The sequence below is a fragment of the Cydia pomonella genome, chromosome 2 (genome assembly GCF_033807575.1).
Source record: "Cydia pomonella isolate Wapato2018A chromosome 2, ilCydPomo1, whole genome shotgun sequence".
Lineage (NCBI taxonomy): Eukaryota > Metazoa > Arthropoda > Insecta > Lepidoptera > Tortricidae > Cydia > Cydia pomonella.
Window position 1 is genome coordinate 4,682,215 of NC_084704.1, and position 23,519 is coordinate 4,705,733.

At 40.4% G+C, this 23,519-nt stretch overlaps 2 protein-coding genes across 2 annotated transcripts in view; one reads left to right on the top strand and one right to left on the bottom strand.

The window, feature by feature from the left end:
* The window catches only part of LOC133531939 (DE-cadherin), a 384,560-nt gene that overhangs the window by 27,953 nt on the left and 333,088 nt on the right, over positions 1-23,519 (top strand). The window lies entirely within an intron of this gene.
* LOC133531930 (uncharacterized) lies at positions 17,514-17,809 on the bottom strand. Its single transcript, XM_061870367.1, has one exon. It carries the CDS (start codon positions 17,792-17,794, stop codon positions 17,531-17,533), a length of 264 nt encoding a protein of 87 aa, XP_061726351.1. The 5' UTR covers positions 17,795-17,809; the 3' UTR covers positions 17,514-17,530.

Here is a 23,519-nt window from a genome sequence, read left to right on the forward strand (position 1 = left end):
AGCCCTACTTTATCCCAAGCCGGGACGACTGGGTGGCGGATCTGGACAAAACAGTGGCCGTTATTGCCCCTGCTGTGGCTGGATCCCCAGCTATCGAACACACCGTGAGGGGTCGGGGATTCGCACTGGCCGTCGTAGGAAACATAGGTATTATTGGGGTTTACTTCTCACCCAATCGCCCCCTTGCCGAGTTTGAACAGATGCTCACAGGTGTTGGGGCTCTAATAGGGCAAATATCTCCTACCCCTGTGATAGTCGCTGGAGACTTTAATGCAAAGTCAACGGCGTGGGGATCTCGTGCGACAGACGTCCAGGGGGAGGTACTGGAAGAGTGGGCGGTGTCCCTGGGGCTGACTGTCCTCAACACCGGGTCGGAGAGCACGTGCGTCAGGCCTCAAGGTGAATCCATCGTGGACCTCACCTTCGCATCTAATGCCTTAGCACGTCATGTCCGGAACTGGAGAGTGGAGGTTGCGGTAGAGTCGCTATCGGACCACCGGTATATTCGGTTCGATGTCGCAACCCTTCCTGGCACTCAACGTGGAAACCGACCCGCTGTCGGGGACAGACCCAGGTGGATGGTGTCAAAGCTAGACAGGCAACTCGCAAAGGAGGCGGCCATTGTTGAGTCCTGGAATGCTAGTGATGGGCCAGGAGAGGCAGTACAGGTGGAGCGTGGGGCCGAGCATCTTAGCGCCAGCCTGACCCGTGTCTGTGACGCGTCAATGCCGAGGGCTAAGCCTTTCTCGTCGAAACGTCGCGTGTACTGGTGGCGACCAGAACTGCGCCAATTGCGGAACGCTTGCGTGGCTGCACGTCGCCAGTACACCAGATACAGAAGGAGGCGGGTCCGTCATCAAGCCGAGGAGGATGCCCTGTACGATACCTACAAGACAGCTCGTACGACTTTACAGAAAGCCATCGCACAAGCCAAGGAGGAAGCTTGGGAGGAGTGGCTGGAGACGCTCAACAGGGATCCTTGGGGCAGGCCGTATCGGGCTGTAAGGCAAAAGCTTCGTCCTTGGGCACCCCCATTGACAAGCACCCTCCAGCCGGAACTCCTAAACCGGGTCGTAAGCGCTCTTTTCCCCGAAAGGGGTGAGTTTGTGCCGCCACCTATGGCGCCAACGTCGAGGCCACGCCATGTGGAGACAGACATACCTCCGGTTTCAGAAGCGGAGTTTAATGTGGCTGTAATAAAACTTCGCGCTAAAAAAACAGCCCCAGGGCCAGACGGTATACCAGGGCGAGCCTTAGTAGTCGCCCTCAGCGAATTGGAAGAGCGGGTCAGGGACCTATTCACCATGTGCCTGAATCAGGGGCGGTTTCCAGACAGGTGGAAAACAGGCAAGCTAGTGCTCCTCCGGAAAGACGGGCGCCCACCTGATCAGCCGTCGGCCTACCGCCCCATAGTGTTGCTAGACGAGACGAGCAAGCTCTTTGAGCGGGTCATCGCATCTCGTCTCGTCAGAAGTATGCAGCCAGGCCTGAGCGAGTGCCAATACGGTTTTCGTCCACTGCGTTCGACGCTGGACGCAATAGCCCGACTAAGGGACTTCGCGGAAGAAGCGGTTTCTCAGGGTGGGGTTGTGATGTCTGTATCGCTAGACATCTCTAACGCCTTCAACACCCTGCCCTGGGAAACAATTAAGGTGGCTCTAAAGTACCACAACGTGCCCGAGTACTTGCAAAAAATTGTGGCGGATTATTTTGCAGGGCGCGTTGTGGTATTTCCAACCAAGGACGGCTGGGGAAGACGGGTGATGGCGTGCGGTGTTCCGCAGGGCTCGGTTTTGGGGCCGCTCCTGTGGAACATCGGGTACGACTGGGTCTTACGCGGGGCCACTCTGCGGGGGCTCAGTATTACATGCTACGCTGATGACACCCTCGTATCAGCCAGTGGCAGGACCTACAGGGAGGCCGCCTATGTAGCTACAGCGGGGGTTGCATACGTGGTGCACAGGATTCGGGCACTAGGTCTTGAGGTGGCACTGCACAAATCCGAGGTTCTGGTTTTTCATGGGCCTCGGAACAAACCACCGGAGGGTGCAGTAATTACCGTGGGAGGAACTCCTATCGCTGTCGGGTCAACGATGAAGTACCTGGGACTCGTCCTCGATAGCAAATGGAGGTTCGTAGAGCATTTCAAGCGCCTGGCACCTAAGTTGATGGCTGCAGCCGGAGCGCTTGGACGGATTCTCCCAAATCTGGGCGGACCGGGAGGGGCCTGCAGGCGGCTCTATATGAGTGTCTTGCGCTCAATGGCGCTTTACGGGGCGCCAATATGGGCGGATACCCTGAGGTCTAAAAGTGCGGCCCTATTGCGTCGACCGCAGCGCCCTATAGCCCTCAGGGTTGCTCGAGGGTACCGTGACAATTCACATGTGGCAGCCGGCCTGCTGGCTGGAAGCCCGCCATGGGACCTTGAAGCCAAGGTGCAGTCCGCTGTCTATTGGCGGGTGCAGGCTGCTAGGAGGGAGGAAAACTGGCCCGCCCCTCAAGAAGTTCGCCAGTGGCGGGAAGAGGCGCGAGAAGTGCTCTTCGAAAAGTGGTCGGAGCGTTTAGAGATCCCGGGAGCTAGCCGGGACCTGGTGGCTGCTATTCGGCCCGTTCTGAAGGAATGGGTCGAACGCAAACATGGCGCACCCTCCTTCCATCTCACACAGCTCCTGACGGGGCACGGCTGCTTCGGCTGGTACTTGTGTGAGAGGGTGGGAAGAGAGCCGACAACGGCGTGTCACCACTGTGGAGGAGGAGCCGTGGATACGGCCAAGCACACGCGCGAAGAGTGCCCTGCGTGGGCGGAGCCTCGCGCTGTCCTGTCCACGGCTATAGGAGGTGACCTCTCACTGCCGGCGCTAATCCGCCGTATGGTGGACAGTGAGGAGGCATGGGCGGCAGTGACCTCCTTCAGTGTCACCGTCATGACGCAGAAGGAGGCGGCAGAGCGAATGCGCGAGGATGATGCGAGCTCGCTCCCTCAGCGCCGCAGGAGGCCGGGCAGGCGGCGAAGAGCCTTCGCGGCCCGAATGCTGCCACCCTAACGGAACCCTGCGGGTGATGGGTCGGGAGTTCCATCACCCGCCTGAAGAGGTTCCGAGCTGGAAGGCCCTCGCGTGTTCCGAGGTGCCTTCAGTGAAGTAGGCTGCTCGAGCAGCCCGAAAAGATGGTCCCGCAAGGGCAACGCCGGCAGGGTATCGGTGGCCTGCAACCGTGTTCCCGAAACCCCGTCAACAAAGCGAGCGCCAGAACACCCCAGGGGGTTTAGTCCGTGGGAGTCGGACATACCCACTCGGCTTCTCCCGGGCCAGTGGGATCCATAACGGATTCCCCCTGGGTCATCAAAAAAAAAAAAAAAAAAAAAAAAGGCCCAACATTCGTCCTAGAAAGTATCACGTGATCACTGCGTGAGTCTGAGCAGCATCCGGCGTCAACCGGTGACCAAGATTACACTTGGGTTTTATTATATTACGTCGGTGGCAAACAAGCATACGGCCCGCTTGATGGCAAGCAGTCTCTGTAGCCTTTGGACGTCTGCAACTCCAGAGGAGATACACGCGCGTTGCCGACCCTACGGTGGAGGTACTTCTCCAGTTGGGCTCTGCTCTAGATCTGGAATGACATCCACTGGCTGTGCCCTACCACACAAAGCGAGATGACATTCACAATGCCCATACCTCTCTTTTGGACGTAGTTTAAGGACGTACCCGGGTCCTCAAGATCAAGTTATTATTTTACTTGTCTACTTCCTCGAACCTTTATCCTTACCACGAGTTTGACACTGACATATTTGCTAGCGACTGCGTGAACCGACTCGCATCTCTCCCTCTCTCCCTCGTCGCATCGCCCTTATATATCGTTTTCTGAGAACACACAAGCCTTCTTGGCTTACCGTGGGATTTAGTCAATTTGTGTAAGAATGTCCCTATAATACATATTTATTTATTTCGTATTACGCCATTCAAGGTTACAGCTACCCGTTCGTTCGGTAAGCTTTTGGAACAGTACTGTCGAGTGGAAAACGCTTTCATGACGATCGACTTACACGAAACTCCATTGTGTTCCACTCGCCCGAAAGATCCCAAGTTCCTTTCTACGACTTACTTAAATTATCACTTGCGACTTTATTACAATGGAGTAGAGTCTATTTGCGGTCAGTAAAGTACGACGTTTGTGCAGTGATAAGTCGTTTCTTAAAACGCGTTGTATTTTACTTTTAGTTCGGATGCTTCGTTCAAAAAATGTTGAAATTGCTGAGAAATAAGAACTGGTCTTGTAAGAAAATGTTAAAATCATGTTATGGCATAGTGTTTTATGATAGGGAAACTAACAAGATACAATAACAATAAAAAATCAGCATGACCGCAAAAATACGTACTTTTATTCTATTAGGTATTCAATTAATATTATGCAAATAAAATTGATTAGTCAAGTTTTGTTAAAACCACAGGAATACAATGATTTAGGTTAAAACCTAAACATAACCTTTGTTACATTACACCACCACCACAAAAATGAAAACATAATGATGCCTACACTTAGCTTTACACATTTTACACCCAGAGCGCATACCTCAAAAACCGTAATTCGCAATTGCGGGGATCTTTCTCTTTTACTCCAATGAAGGCGTAATTAGAGTGAGAGAGAAAGATGCCCGCTATTTGCGAACTTCGATTTTTGCGGTTATAGCCCAGATCTACATTCAAGCGGCCGCTATGGAGCTAAGAAGTGCAAATTTTTTTTTGACGGCCCGATTCGAAAAATGAAATAGGATAACGATAAGTTCTGGTTTAGATATGTTCTCATTTAGATATCGTTTGTTTGTCGTATAATTAACAGAAGCAATTGATTCGGGCAACCAATGTCACTTTGACGTTAGAAATATCGATAGATCTTATTGGGATCACAGCGGAATCGAAATAAACGTAGATTTTGACATGTCGTTTAGTTATCGATCTTTGAAAGATCTTCCCAAGACCTAAAACGTGTCTTAATCATTCCTCGAATCGGGCCGTTAGTCTTCTTCTTTCGCACTCATGTTCATATACGTAATGGCTTCCCTTTTATAAACTTCAACTATTTTTAAGCGTAAGCGTCATTCTAGTATCCTTACCACGAGTTTGAAACTGACATATTCTACGCGTAAAATACGAGTAACTCACAGTGGCTAACGTTTAAGGCCGCGTAAAACTCATGGTGAGGCTACAGATCTGTGATTTTACACAAACATACGTCATCAGCCATAATCAGTATCCTTAGTCATCCCAGTCCTTTGTTCGTGTGTAGCAATGATCGCTGAATCGATGACTATGAATCACGTCAGACCAATCATCACTTATTGTCGACACCACAATACCCAATCACGGCGCGGCAAGAATTCTGATGTCGAATTTGCCTAAAATAGGTTTTTGTCAGTTGGAGAGACAAGCGGTTCTGATTTGACAGACGTTGACAGTCTGGCTAGCGAAAATGTTGCATCGATTGTGGAGATTTTATTGTAAGGTTTTTAAAGGGCTGGTTTTAGGGTCTGTTGCCAAACAGCGAATTTGAACGTACTGATAATGAATGAATGAAAATCTTTATTTCAGGCAACTAATGGCCCATAGATAAATACCTACCTTAAAACTAACATACTTATAACAATATCTTTTTAAACTAAGCACTACAAATCACGGTTGTGACTTGCGATGCATTACGCAACTCCACAGTGTCGGGGATAGTATATGAATCATGTTATTTAGTTAATCGTGCGTCTTGCCCGCGCCAAGTTTCGTTATCGTAGCGCAAGCGATTGTTACCTTAGCTAGGCACCCTATACGAGCGAAATGCACGATAATTGAATGACATCTCAGTTAGATGTCATCTTAATATAAGTGCACGATCGAATTGGCCTATATTTTTTTACAGATCAGAATATAATCAATTTGCTAGATGGACAAAAGCTTCCACAAATACAAAAGTCCTCAAATATATCAGAGTATGACAATAGACCTTGGTCTTATATTTATTGACATGCAACTGTAACATATGTCTGGTTTTAATTATAGCTTCCGAGGCTGAATTGTTGTGATAAAATTATATTAAAAGGTACTTCTATCGTATGAAATTAGCACATACCGAAGAGCGTTTTCACATTGACAAATCCGATCGGGGCACTCGAACAGCCGTCTTTCTCAAAGGGGCTTTTAATTATTTATATAAAAATTCAAGCCTTGGCGACCCTCTACATCTCTAAGGATAATTTAATATCTTTTTTTATAATTTATCTCTGACACTTAGAGACTTATACATCTCTAAAGAATTTTAGTATTTTATGGTTTTATTTTTTTTATCATAGTTTTTTTGTGTAATTTGGCATTTAGAGACAGTATACATCTCTAATAAAGTATTTATTATTTCATCGATTCCATATTTGTAATTGTTTTTTTTTTTTATTGTTTGTAAAAATGGACATGTAAAAGTGCCCCTGTGGCCTATTTGCTGAATAAATGTTTGATATTTGATTGATATTGGGCCATCCGACATCCGATATAGGATTGGCACTTCATCAGCCATGTCGGATCCCACCGTCTGTCGGACCGATAACTTTTGTTTGAGTGCTTATGTGTTATGCGTATAATAGGCTCAATGTTTGTTGTAGAGTGCGTGACCGCTACAGCCGGCTTGACCCGCGGCCTGACTATGTAGGATCCTACATCCAATGTCGGATCGGAAAATGTGAAAACGCTCTAAATACCAGCCATTTCTCCAGCAATTCAAGTCGAATCTGAGTGAATTAATCGACATTCATGCCAATATCATTTCTTCCTATTCGCAATTCTACACAGTCTGAATTCCTCACAGTAAGTATTCAACCACATTCGTTATTGTGCACAGTTATTATTTGTGTACAGTAGCGATTCAGCCTTTTCGCAATTCTGCACAATCTGAATTCTACACAACGGCATTTCACCACAGTCGCTACTGTGCACAGTCATTATTTGTGTACATTAGCGATTCAGCCTTTTCGCAATTCTGCACAATCTGAATTCTACACAACTGCATTTCACCACAGTCGCTACTGTGCACAGTCATTATTTGTGCACATTAGCGATTCTCCCTGTTCGCAATCTCGCACAATCTTAATTAGTTTAATATTAATTTTAATTTCACTTAAGGATGCACGCGACTGTCTATCTTTATCACTTTTTGACAGTTTGTAACACCTTGTATATTAAACGTGCGGAAGTGGTAAAATAAAAAGTGGCAAATGATTTTTTTAGGGTAATATGTTATAGGGCAGGAGGTATTTTATTCCATAAAAACCTTGATGTGTGAGGTATTAGGAAGGTTTTTAGGTCAGAAAATAATTTGTAATATGATACCCGTCATAAGCCCGCCGTAGGATTTTTTTAGTATGTAATCTCAATAGCATATATCAAATAGTTCACTTTAAATCGGAATCACTTACTATGACTGTCGGAAAACCACGGAACCCTACAACTAAGCATGGCCCGACATGCTCTTGACCACTTTCTAGTGGTATGGAACCCTTCATGCACGAGTCTGACTTGTACTTGACTATATTTAAACTTTTGAGGTACCATCAAACCCAAAAAATTACAGTTGACTAAATATATCGACTAAAAACGAAAAAATAAACTATTAATGCGATTAAATGATATTGCGTAGAATTAAGATTGTGCGAGATTGCGAACAGGGAGAATCGCTAATGTGCACAAATAATGATTGTGCACAGTAGCGACTGTGGTGAAATGCCGTTGTGTAGAATTCAGATTGTGCAGAATTGCGAAAAGGCTGAATCGCTAATGTGCACAAATAATGACTGTGCACAGTAGCGACTGTGGTGAAATGCCGTTGTGTAGAATTCAGATTGTGCAGAATTGCGAAAAGGCTGAATCGCTACTGTACACAAATAATGACTGTGCACAATAGCGAATGTGGTTAAATACTTACTGTGAGGAATTTAGACTGTGTAGAATTGCGAATAGGAAGAAATGATATTGGCATGAATGTCGATTAATTCATCTGAGTCACGAAGCGAAATCCATTTGAAAAGTGATCCCAAACATTCAAACTTTAAAACAATACCGGAATACCTTTAACGCCAGCAAACAATGAAAAACATTCACATTTAATTCAATGCTGTATTTAAATACCGTTTAATTTGATGGAAGCCATGAAACATAATGTACCAATCAATTCGGCTCACGACTCCGCCATTGCAAGTCTCATCGTTCGTCTTACTTTACGTGGGTATTTTACCCCATTGCCATAAATGGGACCATTAAAGAGCTAAGACTGCCACTTGAATATACATTGCACGGATCGCAAATTGATATGAAAACCCGGGGGAGATCGGCCAATTATGATTTAGGAGGCGCATCTAGCTTTTTTATGAATGAGGTTGAAAACAAGAAATTTTTTATCGAATATTTAGAAGCTTATCTTTACAATGCCTATAGAAATACCTAATACCTCTTAAATGAAACAGGTCATCCTGACAACTTAGCATAATATGTACATAACATAGTTACATTGGATTCAAAATATCCAGATCCAAAGCAACCTTATGCTTATTTATGCTTTTTCATTATAAATAATATTTTCTCGTGCACAATTATCATCAAAAAGTAGTTAATATTCACAATTCGAAAAGGGACCTTATTGTCGATGGCGCTTCCGCCATTATCAACGATGCTCCGATACAAATACAATGCTGCGTGACGCAAGCGCCATCGACAATAAGATCCCTTTTCAAAGATATCCCCATTTACACAATTGTCTTTACGTGTAGATAATATTATGATATCATATCATTTTGAACACTCGGCCCGCTTAGCTACTTCTGCTGCTGACGTACAGACGGAAATATTTCGATTTCTTGTCCATTATCTATTTCGCGCGGATAAATGTTTATCTAGACTAGACCTATACAAACTGTCCGTTCATATCTAGTTGAAGTTCAGCTTCTATTATTTTCTTTGCCGTTTTAGCTTTGAAAATACGTCCACTGTAAAAAAAATAGATATTACTTATTGCGTAATTTCTTAGCAAGAAACTGCACAGTAACATTCGTATAGTAACATTGAAAACAATTAGTAAGGAATGTTGTTTTGAAATCATGTTTTATTTTCAATTTCTTCTAATAATATTATTATTTTATATCCCTATATTCTACCGTAGTTAGGGACCTACGGTAGCATAATTTAATCTCATATTAAGTATATGAACATCATTTCATTTTGTTTAGTAATCTAAAAAAGAAAAATAGTTTATTTTAAATATTCGCCTAAAATACTCAATTTGAAATTTTTCAAGGCACCCTTTTTCCAAGCATACATCGTACGTATCAGTAGCTACATATATAACATTGCCGTCGATCGGTAGGTATCATAACGTCCTGCATTCTGATTTCATCCATAAGGAGAGCGTTCGTCTAAAAAACTAGGTCTACGTTACAAAAATAGATAGTGTTCATTAGGAAAAGCGTTATAATAAAGAGATAAATTGGCGTTTAATACTAACATAGTTAGTAAAGTGAAAATTTTATGTTTTCCTTTTTCGGGTTCGTAGCCGAAATGACTGATAGTGAGAGAACCCTTGTAGTTTCGTCATGTCCATCTGTCCGTCCGTCGGACCGCCTGTCTATGCGTATGTCGATCCACAGCCATTCTACTCGAAAACTATAAGCTATATTTTAATGAAATTTGGAACATAGTGATAAGTGAGATTGTGTAGCATAGGACACAAACATGAGGCAGTATTTTTCCTAAAGCCGGGTCCAGATAGGTGTAACGTGTAATGTAATCCATAGTTTAATGTAACTGGAATGCTGCGTGTCGAGGGCACTACAGCATTGCATGTAACGCTCGTGCCGGATCCATTGGCTGACGGTTTTTAGCGCGAACACAAAGGCGTCCACACGTTGATGCTATATTACACGTAATTTAACATTACACGTCACACCCGTCTGGGCCAGGCTTAACACGATCCAACAAGAAGAATATACTGGTCTGGTGCGGCGAGGGCTTGTATAGACATTAGAACATAGTGCAGTAAATGATTCTGGCTGGATACTCCGGTTCCGTGACTCGAAAGCCAAGCGTTCGCGCTACGTTTTTCTTTTAATTATGCTTTCGTAAAAGCAACAAATGGCGTCGTTATGCTTTGCCAGTTATTTTCACCTTGGACACTTTATGTACTTTTGTTTTAAGTACGCTTGAGAAGAAACGCTTTAAAGTTTGGGTATTAGATATGTATTCAACAATAGTTAATTATGGAAAGTAATCCTTAATTCTTTACAATTTTGTATTAATGTATTGTTAAATATTAAGAAAGAATATGGTATACAAAGTTTTTGGTTGCAAGTGCCTTTAAGATGGGAGTTACAAGGTTAGACCCGTACAAACATACATTGCAAGAAAAATAGAAGCTTGTAAAAAATCCTTACGGTCTTAGGAGAGGTATCGATATTGGCTTTATTATTATTTGAACGATTGCTAAGAAATACTTTTGTGTGTAAAAGAAAATTACTTTCATATAGACTAATTACACAAGATTGTCTACTGTGTAGTTTACTTATCTGATTCAGCCATAATACTATAATTACGTTTTGAAGGCCAAGTCACAAAGGATTCCTCAGTAAATTACTTAATAGCAATAACTGACGGGAATTCACGTCACAAACAAGTCTCATTATACTTCGTCGCTTGAGGCGTTTGTTATAATTGGGAAAATTCTAAGAGCATGACCGTGTTCATCGTTGCTAATATGTGAAAGTCGGTCGGCTCAAATAGTGAACGATCTTAACTGTTCAATTTCTTATAACTTCCGCAAGATTGTCTACTTGACTTATCTGGAGACAGTCAGAGCTCGTTATACTATAATTATATTTTCAAAGCCAAGTCACAGAGGATTCCTAAGTAAATTACTTAATAACAATAACTGACGGGAATTCATGTCATAGTCAAGTCTCATTATACCTACTTCATCGCTCCAGGCGTTATGATTGGGAATATTCTAGGTGAAGGCCAATTTACAGAGGATTTATAAGTAAATTACTTAATAGCAATAAGTGACGGAAATGTACGTCACAGTTGAGTCTCATTATACTTCATCGCTTCAGGCGTGTTGTTATAATTGGGAAAATTCTGCCTGAAGGGGTATTCAAATTTAAAAATATGACCTAAATATTAAATCGTGACACCGATAACGTTTAGCTTGGTTGGTACATTTAAAACCAGCGGAGTTGGCGACTCCACCGACCGACCGGCCGTTCGAGGGATTTTACAGATGGCACCAGCACCTTTCAATCAATCCCTAGAATTATAACTAATTCTTTTTTTTTTTAGTTTGATGGTCTGGACATTACCCTTGAGCCATCCTAGATGTCGCTTTTTGTCGGGGCCATCTTGTGGGGGCAAGTCACCGTCTGCCGGAAATAAAATTGCATACCGTTTTGTTAGGCAGGCGTCAGGTTTTATTTATCCCATAGCCCAGTACCTAGTCCATCGCTTTCACTCAATAGCCGAGTTCATTTTAGATTCCATCAACTTCCAATTGCCTTTACACCCTGGCGGGAGCTGTCTCTGCGTGCGTCCCATGACACGAGCAAGGACAGCACTCCTTTACATTTCATGAAAGTGTTTAAAGGGCATGTACGTGTTGGTTTCGGCTCCGCGCGCGCGCCTTTAAGCTAAATCTCATAAAACAAAACTAGAGACAGATAAAACCTATGCTGGCGCCATCTGTGCAAACCTTTGACAGTTGCCAACACCATTGAATAAGTAACTAATATTAATCCTTTTTTGTTTTGTTTCAGGTATGTACCTACGACGTCAAATTATCGAACTGGATGAGTAAGAAAATGGAGATATATTGTCAAATCTGGCGTAAGTAGAATGACAAGCTTTGCACGCGGCACTGTATTTTATTATGTAACACCTAGCATTTTCATATGGTTTAAGACATAAGTGGACGACCGCAAGGAAACACCTTTCCATAAAAACCTAGTCCCCATTTTCCTCTTTATGTATGCCATTTAGAGTTCAAGCTAATGTTGTTGTCATTTACTAACGGTATGAAATGTCCAATGTAAAGTAAAGCCTAAATGGCTCAACAATTAATGTCCGTGTCTGTAGGTACATAAGTACGTAAATATCCCAAGTCGTAAGACATGCCACAGTGGCCATAAATAGATCGGGTGTACAAGTAAAAGCTTACCTTAAGCCTAAACACGTTCAAATTCTATTTAACCCTTAAACTGAGATAAAAAGGATAAGCTACCCAAAATATATCTGTATAATACTTCCCGTATCACAAAGATATATTTCACACTACGGAACACGTGTCGCTAAATGTGTATTCATTTGTTAAGTTCTTCTGTTTTTTCCGAACACGCTCCCGCGACATGTGTTTGGCAACTATGACGATATGAAAGTGAAATAAGGGTCCTTCCTGAATCGAGCTATCCATAGTGTGGCGGAAACTTACTGACTAATAGTAGTTTATTACTAGCCTAACACAACACACCGTAAACCGTAACGACTATTGGAAATTTAGTCGGACTAAAGCCTGTTTTATGATGTATTTTTGTAGAACAAATTTGCTACGTAAAAACATCCTGTTAAGACGAAAGTGGAGGATGCGCGCGAAATCGCCTTTTCATACAAACGTAGTCCTCATTTTCCTCTCTGGATATTAACATTATTGAAAATATTTTGGCTCAATTTGTTGTATATTTACCACAGCTACACCCTTACGTTTGAATTCTTTTAAATTTTTAATTATTATAAGAGTTAGGAGCATATAAAAATTTGTATGAAAACTGTTTTGCGCGTCAAATTTTTACTGATCTCAAAAAATCGAAAAAAGTAAAACGTAGGGGCATAGCTACTGTTTATATACATCAAATTATGTAAAATATATTTACATAATGTAAATATCCAGAGAGGAGAATGGGGACTGCGTTTGTGTGGAGAAGCGCCCGTCCCCTTTCCTCTTAATGAGATCATAAAATGAGACCCCATTCAACAGATTCTAGAACCTCTTTCACCTAACACTTGATTAGCCACTTCACGTTGTTAATGACATTCAAGACAAACAATTGTTGACATGAAAGAAAGTGTTAAACATCTTGTCAGTGAAATGCACATAATGATTATTTTTAGATAGAATTATAATTTATTTAAAAAAATATATATATATGCAAGGTTTTCTTAATTTCTATTTAAATAATTTTTTTTTATGTAAAGTACCATCTCTTAAAATACCGGTAGCTAATTTGTTAGCACCTTATATAGAGAATAACATATAATCGACTTGTTACCTCGTCAAACTAGCTCATTATTCCTCACCATACACAGTTTCTAAAAAGAACAACCATATTACATCCTCTCGCTTGCAGACAATTAGTCTGATTTGCTGCGTAATGAATTTCGGTCGAAAAATTCGAGCGAATTGGGAATTACCTACATCCCCCGTTCCGTAGGGTTGGCAACGCCCCGTCGCGCGACAAGTATGTTTCTGACGCCCCTATTTGTAAACTGTTATTGTTTTATTTCTGCGTAGGATAGTTTCAGAACCTGTTATTATGCTTTTGATGTTAAATTTAGAGTGTAATTAGTATAAGTAGCTTTAATTATTTCCCTATTATATGAGTATGAGTATTGGGATAAGGACGAAAATACGTATTTATTCAGTAGGTAAATTATGCTAACAAATAGGTTTGGATGTGTGTAATTTTAAGCGCTGCTATTAACTTTGAATAACGAAACTTAGCTCATTATATGCTACACTATTTGAACTATGCGCATAATCAAAGGAAAATGTATACACTAATTTTGAAAATCATATTATAATTATATGGCTTTTACAGAAAACATTAATATGCTTCGGAATCGGTCTGATACTGAATGTACTTAATTTCTAAAATCCACATGGAATTCGTTTCGGAATGCGGGATGAGAGAATGAACGTTAATGATTGGTACCAATTAATACTCACTTGATGCCGACTGAACTAACCGTGTAAATCCAAAAGGACCCTTGTAACGTACAAGCGTAAAGGTTTAGCGCCCTTTGCGATTTAATAGGATAGTAATCAAATATCGTGCTACATGACCGGCTGGAAAAACTACAGCAGCTCGTTACTTTCTCTACAGTGTTATTAGAAAAACAACCGTATTAAGGTACTTATAAAGCTTAAATTCATGTACAAAACGTAATAAAAATAGGACCTTGCAAAACATACCATCAAACTTGTGTTTAGAAATGAACATTCCATTTTCAAGTATCGAATATGTTCGGATTTTAAAATTTGTAAGTGGCCAGTTAAATTTTATTGGAAATTCGCTTGCTCACCCAGAAGGAAAAACGTTTATGATTTCGCGCGTACCGCGTACCAGTGATTTTCTTATTGAAATTTATTATTGTAGGTTTTTAAATAGTTTGTTTTTATAATATAAAATAAAATATGTATTAACATGTTTGTTTTTGTTTACTAACATGCAATATTTTGTGCCAATAGAAAATAGATATTCATATCATAATTAGAATAAGTAAACTGAACTGGACTGTGTATCTCGGTGAGGACTGTCGTGGAGGAAAATGCATGTTTTACGTGTAAGTTAGTTTTAATAGAACCTTATGTACATTTTACTCTGTTTGTTCTCCTAATAAATAAAATAAAATAACAGTATTGATCTAAATGCTTGATTTTTCTAGACTTAAATAAATACCGACACAACGCTAAAGATGATGGTCAATCAATCAATCAATCAAAATATTCTTTATTCAAATAGGCCTAGCAACAAGCACTTTTAAATCGTCAAATTTTACAAATATCATCTTAATCTAAATATCAGAGCAATTTATTGATGCAGTTATTATTGTTCTAAAAAAAACATTGAACTATTATAGATATGGTAAACTTAATAATAAGAATTTCATAAAAAGATCGTCATACATCAAAATTGTATAAAAATACTAGTCTAGAACCTTTCTAGAATAAAATCTAAATGTCAAAAAATACGGTATATATATACATTGAATTATCAATTTCATCATTAATAACATAACAAAAAATAATTCATTCTTTACAATCACACTTAATCCCACGGTGTTTCATCATTCATGTAGTCTTGTGTGCTATAATAGGCTTTAGAGATAAGCTTACGTTTTACATAATTTTTAAATTTACTAACAGACAATTCAGTTATAATATTAGGAAGTTTATTGTAAAATCTTACACAATTACCCATGAATGATTTCTTAATTTTATGGAGCCTAGTGAAGGGCACTGCGAGCTTATGCTTATTTCTAGTATTAATATTATGTATTTCACAGTTTTTCTTAAAACTGGCAATGTTTTTATGTACATACAGAATATTCTCATAAATATATTGACAGTGTACTGTCATTATGTTAATGTCCTTAAACTTATCTCTAAGTGTGTCTCTATGGTACATTTTATATATTGCACGAATAGCCCTCTTCTGCAGAACAAAAATGGTATTTATCTCTGAAGCACTACCCCATAGTAAAATACCATATGACATAATGCTATGAAAGTAACTAAAGTAAACTAATCGAGCTGTTTTCACGTCTGTTAACTGACGGATCTTGCTCACTGCAAAAGCTGCAGAACTCAGTCTATTCGAGAGATTAGCAATATGGGGACCCCATTGTAGTTTAGAATCTAAAGTTATACCAAGAAAAACTGTGCTATCTACTAGTTCCAATTCCTCATCCTTGACAATGACACCTGTTTGCTCATTCCTTATGTGACTTGTAACAAACTTAATGCACTTAGTCTTTTTCTCATTTAACAATAAATTATTAACATTAAACCAATTTACTACTTTAGAAATAGCATTGTTTACATCACTGCAAGCTTGTTGCTGTCGTTTGACTTTGAAAATAAGTGAAGTATCGTCTGCAAACAATACTATGTCATGGTGGGTCTTTACTAGGTAAGGCAGGTCATTAATGTAGATAAGGAACAGGAACGGCCCCAATATTGATCCCTGCGGTACACCCATAGAGACCAATGACCCCGGTGATCGCTGTCCACTCACATCAACCCTTTGTATTCTACCGTGTAAGTAAGACTTTATTAAATTCAGTGCCGAGCCTCTTACTCCATAATAGTGCAGTTTCCTGATCAATGTTTCATGACAGACGCAATCGAAGGCCTTAGATAAGTCACAGAAGATACCTAAAGCATCCTGTGACTCCTCCCAGGCATCGAAGATCTGTTTAATTAGCTCAACACCAGCGTCGGTTGTTGAGCGACCCCGTGTAAAACCAAATTGTTTGTTGTGCATTAGATTATTAATGTTAAAATGTTTCAATAACTGACTCAAAACTATTTTTTCAAAAATTTTGCTGAATGTTGGTAACACTGATATCGGTCTAAAGTTAGTGGGGTCGGATGTGCTACCTGATTTAAATAAAGGAGTGACTTTACTGGTAAAAATTGCTGGATAATTTGAAAACAATTTATTCATGCTAAATCAAAAGGACCACTAATATTATTAAAAAAAACTCTAATATTTATTGTTTACAATCGTATATTTGATTCGCATCCAATTTTCACGTCCCTCTATGCACACAAGAGAATGCTTTTTCTGTGTTTGTGTTTCTCTGTTGGCATTAGCACTCGGCAAAGTCAACATCTCGGTAACTTATTTATTTTCACGCACATGTTTATTTTATATACGTACTGTTTTCATGCGTTTTGTCAAGGAGGGAAGTAATACTTGTATTCGGTTTTTTTTCGAATAATTTTCTTAACATCTTATACTAAAACTATGGTCGTCTGAAACAAAACAAAATATAACCGAATCTCGAATTTCAATTTATGGGTGAATTGCAAAAAAATTGTACATAATTAAACGTTGTTAAGAAGCTGTGATTAGTCTTAAGTAAATTGGTTCATTTGTATTTCGAAAATTAACCATGTAAATTGTATTGTATTGTACTTAATTATTTAATTAAGCATACGCTTAAACACTTGCATGCTTCGAGAAACACCGGCTTCCGACACGTCGGAAGGGAGGAGCCTAAGCGATATCTTACCGAACAAATCATTCTGCCATTTTTTTGCGGGGGGCAACGTGCACACAGTCGCACTTATCACTCACTACATACAAAATCCAATCTGTAATGACGACACAAATAAATAGAAAATGACACATGTCAAAGACAAATCTTGGACGGTGAGCGGTGCGGTGATAGAAAGTGGCCGTTGGCATCATGTCAAACAATTCCTCAGAGCACAGCCCATTGTACAAGCTGTAGAACACACACAAGGAGGCAAAGTCTCTCCTTAGACTTAAAGGTTCAATACCGCTTGTGAGTTTGGGATCGTCAACGATTCGTACAGCGCGCCTTTGGACTGAGTCGAAGGGTCTAAGCTGGCATGCAGGTGCTCCTGCCCAAAGGTGACAGCAATACTCCTAATATCCTGTAGATTTAATGGCATCCTAGGACAGTGGCCACTGTTTTCTTTATAGACCGTCTACTAATTACAACATTGTACCGACCTTGTAGTTGCTCTCGTCCCAGCCGCACCCTCGGATGACCCTGCTGTCCGGTGGCATGCCGTTCATCTCGAACTCTACGGTCTGCGAGATCTTCCTGCACATGGTGTCCTTGGAGCCGCACTCCTTGCGAAGAGAGTCGGGCAGCTTGTCCATGAGGCAGCGGGAGTCATTGTGGCTGTTGCATTGGTAGCACACGATGGCTGAACCTGGAAAATAATGTAGGTTGTAGACAGGCTGCCGAAGCATAGGTACAGTTGTACCTATGCTTCGGCAGAGGGGAAATAGTATGAATGCGATCTCCCTTCCCGGGGTTGCTCCAAGCTCGCATGCAAATAATTAACATAGAAATGGCGTAATTGTCGTAACACAATGGAATCAATTAACTTTTGACTAATAACAGGTCATTAACTATGTTAAATTTTTATGCAAATACACTGTTTTGGTTTACGTATCATCGCATTTATCACCATGTAATGTTTTCGATTCCCATGAATAAAAAAGCAAATAATATGTTTATTGTATTGAAATATTTCCTTTCTGGATTATTTCAATGTATGAATCACATAAAGCGGATATCAGAAATCGTCAGCACAGTTACTAATGCTTCTCCTTATCATAATCAGGCGTAGCGGCAGTGTAATAATTCTTATCGGCACTGATAACAGTTAAAGGAGTGTCACCTATTTAATATTTGAATGGAATTGGATACGTATCACATTGTATGTGACCGCAATTCTAATATAAATTAATAAAATATGACGTCCCGTGTCTAAAGGTTCCTTATGTTGCATGTGCGTAAGAACCCTTAAGGCAAAGAACGCCACAAATATGTGTTGTTAAAGCAGTGGTTTCTAACCTGGGGGTAATTACCCCTGTGGGGGTAAAACTGGTATTTCATGGGGGTAATCAGCTTAATAATAATAACTTTGTATGCACTATGGGTACTGACTGCCTGAAATAAAAGCCTTTTATTTTATTTTAATTATAGATAACGAAGATTAGACCTATAAGAAAGACTATTGATGATTATTGGGAGGAGGGGTAAAATCAGGATCCCTATTTAGTGTTAGGGGTGACAGGACTGAAAAGGTTAGGAACCACTGTGTTAAAGGATGACACGCCAGACCAGGCCGGGGCCGGGCTGGAGCTTCCGGCGCTTCGTTTCCTCTGGAAAGCACCACGTGGTCACCGATCAGCCGTTTTCATAGAAAATGCATGAACAAGGAAATGTATGAACAAGTGAACGTTTATTGAAACGTTCACTTGTTCATACATTTCCGTAAAATGACCTGACTCAATGAGATATTAGGATTATTCATATTAATAGTTAAAAAAGATGTTATAACAAAAGCAAAGGTTTATAATGGTGCTCCCACGCTGGCAGTTATAATAACGTAATATAACATCGTTTGACAGGGACAGTTCCTGTTCCCTATTATCCAATTTAACAATGCGGGTATTTTTAATAAAATATATGCATATCGCCATTAATATGCGAGCTCTCATCGAAACTGCAAATAAAATAGGACCCAACAAACCGGACAGCGGACAGAAGTACATTTCCGTGCCGCGGCCGCGCCGGTCTGCGGTTACGGGCCCCTTTTAGTGGCCCATCACGCTATGAACGTTCCAAAATTCATTCAATTTTATACCCTGTTTATGTGCAATAGGGTACAGAGTTCAGCGAACTTTCTGGTACAGATAAGGCGATTATGTTCAATGCTACTCTGTTTTGCAAATATTCGTTATTTGCGATGGAAATTCGTTAATACTGACATTGACAGTATAGGACAATTTATTGGCGTTTGACTAATGTTGTTTTGTAATGTTTAATTGGCCGTGACAGCTGTCAATGTCAAATTGACGTTTGAAATGTAAATCATTAAAATGCCAAGCCCAGCAGTGGAACACAAAAGGATGTTAGAAAAATCACTACCTAAAACAGACATACATGCTGGGATAAAATGAACTTAAACATATATTTGCTTTTTTTAAGTAAAGCGGGGGTGACAAATTTACTTACTGAACTTAGTGTCTTTTTAAGATTATATTTATCATATCGTCATACGCAGGTCATGTTAATTTTAATTTGACATTTTGTTCAAATGCGACTGATTTCTATCACCTACCTACCCATTGAAATAGTTATGGTTCCATTAAGTAGTATCTCGTCTAAAGAATAAATGTGCATGTGCATGTTACAAAAAACAAAAAAAACATTCCTTTGGTGAGTGTGGGTTATTTTCTCATGTATTTAAATATACCTTATATATTATATATCTATTATATATCGTCGTCTACTCACATTATAATATTTATTTATTTATTACCATCCAATCGCGTTCAGATTGACATACTTTCCAAGTGTCCTACGAGACAGCCCTCCAGAGAGGAATTTCTCAAGGAGTCCAATAGAACTTGAACAACTTAGCTACTCGACGAGTTTTGGACTGCTTAGCCGGTTATATGTCGTCCATTAGGCGTACTAGGATTTTGAATGCTGGCGAGTCAATATTGTCGGGGCGACTGGAAATTTGTCGTTAGTATTAAGGAATAGTCGGTTTTACATTTATGCACATTTGTAGGTCACCGTGCAAATATACTATGTTTGTACTATAATATACTATAATAAATAATGTTTGTATTCAATGATATATACTTAACTTGGACTTGGACTCTACATAAAAACCTATTTCCCGATTTCCCCTAGAAAATATCGACATCTGAGCCGATTCGATAGCGAAACGTGACGTACGCGTTTGCGTTAATTCTCATTTTGTATGGGATTTAGAAACAGCGCGCCAAGCGGAACGTTTTGGAAACTCAAATTCTCATACAAAAAAAGACTTAACGCAAACGCGTACATCACGTTTCGCTATCGAATAAATTTACACTAGGGACTCTGATCAGCCAAAACGCTTGAAACCGTTTTATTTTCTTAATTTCGGAGTTTGTCCCGTAATCAAAACGTCGTTATACCCAGTCTGTCGTGATACTCGTATACATTTGATTTTTACTTACATCTATGTATTTATTGCGTTCAGACTGACGTACTTACCAAGTATCTTACGAGACAGCTCTAGAGAGGAATTTCTCAAGTAGTCCAATGGAACTTGAACAACTTAGCTACTCGACGAGTTTTGGACTACTTAGACAGTTACATCGACCATTTGGCTTATTGCGATTTTGAATGGCGAGTCAATAATCGTTGGGGTTTAGGGATTTGTCTTTGGTTTTAAGAAAAGGTCGTAATGCTTTTGATAAAAAAAATACCTACAGCACATGACAATGAGACCTACACTTTATTTTTAGTTAGGCACGCTCTTTACTAAGTTGGGATCCCTATCTTAACTATGCCATCCAGCGTTCCCTCAAAGATTACGAACTGAGCCCGAAAAAATATTATTATATTATATTATTATTATAACGAGCCCATTGTGTCCCACTGCTGGGCAAAGGCCTCCCCCCTCTTCTTCCACTCATCCCGGTTTTGAGCTACGACCGGCCAGTCCCTCAAAAAGGAGTCTAAGTTATCCCGCCATCGCCGACGAGGTCTGCCAGATCCCCGGTTTGACTCGTGGGGCACCCAATCCGTGGTTATCTTGGCCCACAAGTCATTCGGCATGCGGCAGACATGCCCAGCCCAGTCCCACTTTAACTTGGCCGCTTTTCGAGCTACATCCATAATCTGAGTTTTAGAGCGCAGCTTGGTGTTCCGGATGCGATCCCTTAGTTTAACACCTAATATGCTGCGCTCCATGGCTCTCTGGAAAACCCCGAGTTTGGACTTCTGAGCTTCTGTCAAAGACCAAGTCTGAGCACCGTAAGTGAGGACTGGAAGTATGCACATGTCCATGAGCCTACGTTTGAGTGACAGAGGTAAGTCTCCCTTCATGAGGTTTTTCATAGACCAATAGCTCTTCCATGCGTCCTCGGTCCGTCTGTCGACCTCTTTTTCTTGTCGCGCCTGGAAAGAGACTATTTGGCCCAAATAATCTGAGATAATTCACACTATAAAAACTAGAGTAACCCTAAAATTTGCGTATTCATTCACTTCAACAAGTTCAAGTTTCAATAGGCGAATGTTGATTTCTCAGAAGCCAGGGCGCCGGTCAGCCGACCGTGTTTCTTAGAAACCAACAATACACAGGTAATCGAGAAAGTTAGGTCCAAATATTTCGCAAATACTCGCTCGATTTCTCAGGGAAGTGAGTCACGTCAAAATGGGCTTGTTCTACACAGTATGTGGAGTGAAGCCAGTAAGCTAACTTCGAACACTTGGAAGTTCACATTCGATATTCAAATCACGCACGCAACGGTTTTGCTTTCGCTTATCCTTGGTTTCGCTTATCCAAGCTACGTAGTCCTTGTAGCACACAGCACTGAATTACCACATATACCATAAATAAGATTTGTTGTCATTACATATGTTTACTCAGTGGCTCTTAAATATTCTCGTAATTTATTATGAGATCGCAACAACTCATTGCTTTCACGTCGACGGACTTTCCTTATGTAAATTATAAATGACAAAAAAAAATCGTTGTAGTTCCTATATTGTAATAGAATTGGCGTGTGATGCAACTTTAGTGGTGCGGTTTGCACATAATATCTTACTATAAAATTTATAAGTTAAAAAGATGTGAGGTGTCCTTGCAGTCTTCGTAAATGCTTCATTATTCAGTCGTCAAACACACTGGCATTGCATTAGAACCGCTTCAATGATAACTTCCCCAATGACTATGGATAGTATGCCTTGCGGCCGCATATTACCACGTGTATTTCGCGCGTGGGTACGGCCTTTTTTTTACAGATGTGCTACTCTACATAAACCTACTCTGGACCAACTCACGTGTAAGCCGGAGTTCGGGCAAGTTCGGCTTGACGACTAGGAATGATCGAGTTCTCCAGGAATGTCAATTTGGACGAGCCACGACTGTCAGGTGTTTGATGTCTGGTGGTGTGTGATTTCATGTTCGAGTGAACTTATTGGAGGTGTTTCGTGGGTAACTACATGTAAGGTGTGGTGGGGTTATTCTGATAAGTTGTTGGGTGAGTTGAGAGTAATGTCGTGTCATTGGCCATGAAGACACAAGTTTTGTTTTTTGCCGTAATTGTTTAATTAGGTATATTGAGGCGCTTTTTAAAAATCCACAGGATTTAGAAAATACTTGTGTTTAAAATATATATATATTTTTTTTAACATTAATATTAACACTACAGCCAGCAGTTGTTATTAACGTTCTAAATTTATATTCATACTTTCATAATTCCGATTTTTGTTGATTAATATGTAGTTTTAGTTGTTGTTTGATTTTTTCCTTAATAATATATTTGAATAAAGCTAAATCGCAAGATAAAAGTTGCAAAGCCACACGATCAAAGAGCCTTGAACACAGTCCTTTTTGTGACTAAGTTTTTATTTGGAGTTCTGGAGCCAGGATTGCCAGGTGAGCGGAAATGAATTATCATATTCTGTAATGTCTGAGATGATTTATGAAATTCGTACTGAAGAAAAAAAAACGTACGCCGATCACAAATGAGAGTAAGTACCCCTTAAATTATGTACTCGCAAAATTATATCAAATATATATTTCAAAACAACAAAGTTCTGAACTACATTTCGAAAAGCGGTTTTAAATTTGAACATTATATGCCAGTTTCAATCGGCTTAGAGGAAATTTTCACATTTTTGACGCCATTGCCTTAGATCCAAAGAACACCCAAAAGGAGTGTCTTATTTTGGTTCTAATACTAGAATTTTTGAGTGGCATCGTCCGAGTGCTGAAATTATCGTACTTTTTGGACAATTGTCGTACCTACGCCTGGCAACCCTGACCGAGACTCGGGCATACCTCGACATCGAGGTATCGAACCAAGTCGCCTTTATTTGCCTTTGTGTTGGCTTCAAATGTGTATTTATATCCATGTTTGCTGCTAAGGCCTGTGCAAATTCTATGCCTATTGGTTT